Consider the following 6,927-nt stretch of genomic DNA (forward strand, 5'->3'; position numbering starts at 1 on the left):
TAATTATATATTCATTTATTTATTATTTGTTTTAATGAATTTATTTATTTATTTATTATTTTTGTAGCCTTTGCTCGATATGCATGTTGTAAATGTGCAGTTAAATGACAATAAAATCTATAATATAAATAATAAATTAAAGTAATTTACAGGCTTCCTGTAAACATATAGATTTGTCACATAATAATGTTGATAGAGTCATAAGCTTTGCATGTGTTTTATTAATATAGTAACAGTTTTATTATGATGATTATTATATATTTAATATTTTCATATTTTCTCATGTTATTATTCCAAATTTATTAGCCATTATTATTATTATTATTATTATTATTATTATTATTATTATTATTATTATTATTGTTATTTACTTTTTAACTTGATTTTTTTTGTTTTTTTATTGAAAGTTGAATCTATGAATTGAACTTTATTTTTCTACAGCCATAATTTAATGCTACTATAGTGTCACAATTTCTTTTATTTGGGTCAAATAAGTACCTCTTCATAAATAAATCTCAAAAAGTATTTTAACTTTTCAGTTTTTCACAATATTGTCTCCTCAATCCTACTGCATGGAAACACTGGAGCAGCTGAGTAACCCAAACTGTAACTTTTCTTTTTTAATAAATAGTGCAAGCTGGCTCAGATGACTGTTTAAGGGATTCATTGCTGCCTAACTCTTAAAACATGTGATCTTTAATGCAAAACATAGCAGAAATGAATATGGGCGGGTTAGCAAATCATTAAACTCTGGGCCGGCCCTGCCTGGGAGAACTTGATTTGTAGCAGTGTGAAGGCGAATAAGAGCCAAGTCTCTAATCTTTTTCCCGTTAACACTTTAACTGGATCAGGCAGGGCTTAAGAAACAGCAAAGCAAAACTGTGGCTGGACACAAACAGCAGAACATGTAGTCTGTAAAATAATGTCATGTTTGTAAATTAATATTGCTTATGGATGAGGGTAAAAAACGTTAAATGTTTGTCTGGCTCTCTGATCTGGGTTCTGCCTCACTGGCAGGCTGACACCAGCTCACCTCCCTTAGCTCAGATACAAGCGACTACATCTGTTAGTCTCTGCTCCATGACATGGACTTTATGAAGCACTAGAAAGTGCAGCCCAGTTAATACTGCCGGCAGTATTAAAAACTAATAATAGAGGGGAGAACTCTGTGGGTAAATGGAAGGGAAATTTCTGAATCTAGTTTGAATAAAATGAACCACAACACAAAGGGAGTAAACACAAGGGAGAATTGTAAATCACTACAGAGTCTAAGCCAGATACTGTGAGACATTAAGAGAAACCTCAAGCATCTTGAAGAGAGATTTGGCAGCGTCATTTTCTCTTGGGAAAGTTGACATTTGCGCGACATGAAAAGCGCCTGTCCGTCTCCTCAGCGGGCGTCCAACCGCAGCACGATTAATCTGGATCTGGGCACTCAGCGGCGGGTTTGCGCCCCCTGCTGACTGGAGAGCGTCACTGCGCCCTCAAAGTTTTCTGTCCGGCAAAGATGTTTCACTATCTACAGGAAACGTGGCACGTCGTTCGTAGGCTTTACTGATGTAGTGAAGTGTCTTTTAGGCACCTGCTGCACAAACTGGAGATTTAATCACTTTAATTAGGAATAGGGCTTTTTGGTAATTTCTGGTAAGTTATTCTAGCTAATTAGAGAGAAAATATAACCAGTCAAAATGAACTGCTTTACTTTGAGGACACAACTAAGTAAGCTTTTACAGTGACCCAGAATGGTCAACAGTATGTAAAAACCCAAACACAACAACAAATGCTACAATGCAACAACAAAGTATACAACACAACAACAAAAGCCCCAACACAATAACAAATGCTATAACTCAACAAATGCTACAATGCAACAACAAAGTATACAGTACAAAAACAAAAGCACCAATGCAACACCAAAAAGTCAGAATGCAACAGCAAAAAGCACAACTCAACCACGTGTAGCACAATGTATCAGGAAAATCCACAATGAAACCTCAAAAATCACAACAACAACAAAATTCCAACTCAACAGCAAAACCCACAATGTAACAAGAAAGGTCACAAGAGAAGTTAAACTACAACTGTGGCTTGTCAAATGTGCCAAGAGTTTTTTTATATTAATGCACTAAACATGTTCACTAACTAACTTAGTGAAGTTAGTGAGTGAACTTCACTAACTAACTGAGGGTATCAGTTACTCTCATTTGGGTATATCTATGTAACTGGCAGCAGTGCCTGGGCTGGTCCTTAAGTCTAATCTATTAGATTAATATTAGGACTAAATGTCTAAGTTTGGGTAAAAAAACAAGAAAAGTCAACATTTGTTAATTTTTTAAGCTTGAAACTGAGATGTTGTAATATTACAACACAGAGTCTTAGAATATTGACCCTAATTTTCATACCACAGCATCCCCAGAGGTTTCCCAAGCAAAACATTGCACAACAAAAATACAATAGAGGATGATGCAATTTGGGGGCATGAGAGGGAGAATCTGTTTTCAAAACTAATCTTTTTCACAGTTTGCTAAAACTATTTACAATTTTTAAACTAGTTTTCTTATCAGACACAGAAAGAGCATCATAGTTTATATCCTAAGTTTTTTGTTTGCTTGTTAGCTTAAGAATGAAGTTAAAACGTTGCTGAACAGAGACAAACGTGAAGATAAAACATTTCTACTTCAAAATCTTTTTTGTGAAGTGTTAACTCTGAGCTTTTTAAAAAAGCTTTAACTGCACTCACTTTGAATAATTTCAGTAGTAACAGCTTCCCCTCCCAATATGGCGGAGACGTTGACGTGTCTTTCAGACGGTCATTTAGCAATTCAGATGTTTTTAGTTAAAACAAAACATAATATCACTTGGTATCAGGGCAGTCCCGAGTTATTGTAGTTTTACTTGATTTATTAAATTGCTAAACCTGTTAGGTTAAATATTTACTAGTACATTTAACTTTTTGCAGTGTGAAACGTTGCAAGAGTTGACCGTTGGAGGACGTAACGTGCCCGTTACGTTATCTTCGATCGTTGTTGACCAATCAAAAATGAGCTGTCGTGTCCATAAGGCGGTACGGGAAGCTGCTTGGTCCATTATAGTTCCCAGCGCTCGCTAACAGAAAAGCGAGAAAACAACACCTTAGCGGTTTGCAGCAGCCACACCGATTACTTGAAAGTGAGGATTTGAGTTGGCTGTTTGTATTCACTGTGGCTGAGTAGATGCTAATTTTGTTTAGCGGGATTGTTTGTCTGGAAATAAGTAATTTGGCTAGCAAATGTGCGTGTTAGCTAACGGTAATGTTTGTTTACCCTTCCGTTGGGCATTTTACTGTAACCACATGTAAACGGGACAGAGCTGAAGTCCGTTTTTGTTTATGTTTATCCTTGTGATGAACAGTTATTTCTAATCTTAGCCTGTGTTTTTGTCAACAGGAGAGAAGCGGTTTTAGTTACATGGATTTACAGAGGAATATGCATTTCTCTCCCTTGCAGGATGAGGCGTCGTGCACAGTGGGGGGGTCTGATCCTCTTCCTGTCCTGCTCTTTTCTGTGTGCTCACTCTCAGTTGTCTCCACACCAGCAGCAGCCTCCTCCTGTAGTGGGAGGCTCAGCTCACATAACTCGCCTTGACAGAAACATGGTGCAAGACAAAGAGTGAGCAACACCTCTGAAGTCCAGACACATCGCCCAGCTCGCTGGATGATGGGCCAATTTCAGATTTCTCTCTTCCCTCTGCTCTCAGCCACATCATGGAGCACTTGGAGGGGGTCATCGACAAACCTGAGAAAGACATGACGCCCCAGGAGCTTCAGCTGCATTATTTTAAGATGCACGACTACGATGGAAACAACCTGCTGGACGGCCTGGAGTTGGCCACTGCTATTACACATGTACACAAAGAGGTAGGTGCATAAATAAATTAGGGGCTGAACAAAACAAAGCTACTACAATTTTATACATTTGTGTGATTAGCAGTGAACTGTGTGGATGATGTTGATAAATGATTTATGCAGTTAATACAAAAAGATGCCAATTTATTCATTGGCATCTTGTATTAAAGTTGCAGTGTGCATTATTACGCCTTAATTAAAAATATTTAGAAAAACATGTTTTGTTTTGTTTTGTAATTGAGTTTTTTATTGATTCCCAATTTTACAAAACACAAAATCTTACCTAGAAATTTTGGTCTAGTTTCTAGTCCAAATATCTTAGTAGACTTGAAATAAGACAAAACCAACTTACCATACAGGTAACATTTCTGCGAGATATAAACATATTTGTTAAAAAGTTCTAGTTCCACTGGCAGATTATTTAACTTAGAACAAGATATTTATACATTTAATATAAAAAACACCTTTGTCTGGATCTGAATACTTAAGTTTTTTACCAAAACTTTTCAAGTGGCATCGTTTTAACTTCCTCTGGTTCATATTTATTAAGGGAATGCTGTGGTATTATACTTTTAGGTAATAAAATGTTTATTTTCTTATTTAAAATAGGAATTAAATTATTTGTTTATTGGCATCTTGTATTCATAATATCGTAATATTGCATTAAAAAGGCTTAAGTGGTTCAATAACAAATGTTTAGAATGTGCCAATTTTTAAAAATCTGATTAATAATCAGTAGATTGATCAGTTAGGAGTTTGACCCCGTAGTCATAACGTCAGATCTGAGCCCTTCTGTCCGACGACTGAAGCTCGATCAGTTCTTTAAAGGAAAGTGGCCTGAAATTTCTCCAATATTATGCAGTATTTAAACAATTTTAGAAATCTGTATAGAGCACTAAACTTTTCTGTCCTGATATTAAAAAATTAAATAATTTTTTCCTGTTCTGAATCGCAGGAGAGAGGGGAGAACAGCCAGCCAATGAAGGAGGAGGAGCTCATCGCGCTAATCGACGACGTCCTGAGGGACGACGACAAAAACAACGACGGGTACATCGACTACGCAGAGTTCGCCAAATCGCTGGAGTAGATCGCCTCGCTGTTTCTTCGTTTTCAATCCTGAAGGAGAATCCTGAATGAGGGGAAAGGCGGCAAGCTGCTCCGTCTTTCACGGAAATCATCTTTGTAATTTACAAAGCTTGTGACAGTTCTTTCATACCAGATGGAATGTAATTCCACCGAATTACAAAACTGTAGCCTTTGTACCCTGTTTTTGTAGATTGTGCCATTTTCAAAGGGTCAGTTTAACCAAATTATTTTTTTATTCAGACTTTAGCGGCCTCTATGCTACGTGTTTTCTACCAAAGTACGCCAGCCAGCCACTGTACTGCAGTAAACAAACCGATGAAGTAGTTTGGTTGAACTGACCCAACGGCCCAGTTCATTTCAAACTCATACGCACTATTTTAAATTAAATTCAACACACCAGCTGTTTGAGTCTCTGCATTTAGGACCAAATGATTCCTTGTGAAGATAATTGGGCAAAAATGACGTTCCCACGGCAACAAATGATGAGCAAGTTAGCTGCGCCCCCTTCTGGTCGGCCGGAGGATGCAGGGTCTTAATCAGTCGCAATAGGAATGTATAGCAGAGCTGCATCAGATTCTGCGACACTGAATAAGCTAGACTGGAAGCACACTGGCAGACTCTTCTGCAAGCTGGAGTTTCAGGAAAGCACTTGAATGCAACACGATTCCTTCAGATGTTAGCTGCCTTTTTTTAAAACGCTCTGTTCAAATGCATCAGGTCAGGTTTGTTCAGTTCATCAGCGTTCGCTTCATATGGATGAACTCTATTTTCTTTTCTTTGTTTTTGCCAACCAGTGTTGATTCTTCAATGGGTTCTGATTGTGGAGCGAAATGATGTAAAGGTTGGGAAAAGGTTCGGAAATATAACTCTGGAATGTGAAAAGAAAACTGTTCTCTCTGTTACTATTAAGGTAAATTATGTTTGGTTCTGGGAAACTCATGAAATCAAATTTATTCTCTGATCTGCTTGGTTTGTTTTGTGTAATTTTTATTTGAATTTTTAGGGCTCTTTGGACTTCCTACGGAAAACAAGCGCGCACACACCTCCAAATTGCACATAATTTCAGCTGTGCTTGTTGCTATTTAATTGCAATTTTATCTACTAAAGAAAAACTTTTAGTGATGAGGATAATAAAAAAAATGTTTAAGGGAGTAGGTTTTATAATTTGATTTTAAATTCTAGCTCTAATGTGTAATTGGCTTACAGGGATCAGTGAAAACAAAGATTTGTTACATTTATTTTGGGATAAATGTAACAAAATCAATCTTCTCACCTTAAGTCTGCTGCACGATAAGCAAAAAATGTTTAAATTAAATTATTTATGTACTTGTTAGTAGGATATCAATGATTGTGCAAACAGGTTTTTTTTAGGTAAAAAATCTGTTTCTTTGCCTGCAAAAAATGTTTCTTCTGCACAGAGGAGTGTCAGATTTACTGTCACATGGCGAAAGCTGGAACTCCGACAAATCCTCAATAACAGAAAATTAAATAAAAATGAAAAACGTCCACAATTTAGATCACGCAGATCTCAAAATGATCACTAGAGGGCAGTGGCTTCCCCAGACATTTAGAACTTATGAATCAGAAAATCTTACTTTCAAATAAAGATGTATTTATAGCTTTTATACTGGCTTTATTTAGGAAGAATTGACATGTACAACAGGTGGGCTATGACGGAGCAAAATTGGGGCCATAAACTTTATCCATAAGAAAAAAAAACCATTTGAAATTGAAAAATTATTTTGAAACTAGAAACTTGAAAACATTTGTTTAGTAACAGTTGTTTCAGCTTCACATCCTTGTTTTCAGTTTTAAAACTGTTTTTCAGTTTTGAAATTTTTAGTTTCGAAAAAAAATTTCAGTTGCCAATTATTTTTTCCTTTCAATTTATTTTTCCAAACTGAAATTATTTTCAAAACTAAAACAAAAATTATTTGAAATGGAAAATCTTTTTTGAG

At 36.2% G+C, this 6,927-nt stretch overlaps 1 protein-coding gene across 1 annotated transcript; it reads left to right on the top strand.

The window, feature by feature from the left end:
• The first annotated feature begins 3,016 nt into the window (after nt 1-3,016).
• On the top strand, nt 3,017-5,930 carry mcfd2 (multiple coagulation factor deficiency 2, ER cargo receptor complex subunit). The gene is made up of 4 exons (XM_028007829.1): nt 3,017-3,168; nt 3,486-3,647; nt 3,736-3,895; nt 4,839-5,930. The coding sequence occupies exons 2-4, from the start codon at nt 3,487-3,489 to the stop codon at nt 4,968-4,970; spliced, it is 453 nt and encodes a 150-aa protein (XP_027863630.1). The 5' UTR covers nt 3,017-3,168; nt 3,486; the 3' UTR covers nt 4,971-5,930.
• The last annotated feature ends 997 nt before the right edge of the window (nt 5,931-6,927 follow it).

The sequence above is a fragment of the Xiphophorus couchianus genome, chromosome 22 (genome assembly GCF_001444195.1).
Source record: "Xiphophorus couchianus chromosome 22, X_couchianus-1.0, whole genome shotgun sequence".
Lineage (NCBI taxonomy): Eukaryota > Metazoa > Chordata > Actinopteri > Cyprinodontiformes > Poeciliidae > Xiphophorus > Xiphophorus couchianus.

Coding starts and splice junctions, on each gene's coding strand:
- mcfd2 (XM_028007829.1), top strand. CDS start 3,487: ATGAGGCGTCGTGCACAGTGGGGGGGTCTGATCCTCTTCCTGTCCTGC. Junction 3,648..3,735: donor AACATGGTGCAAGACAAAGA/GTGAGCAACACC, acceptor CTCTGCTCTCAG/CCACATCATGGAGCACTTGG. Junction 3,896..4,838: donor TTACACATGTACACAAAGAG/GTAGGTGCATAA, acceptor TCTGAATCGCAG/GAGAGAGGGGAGAACAGCCA.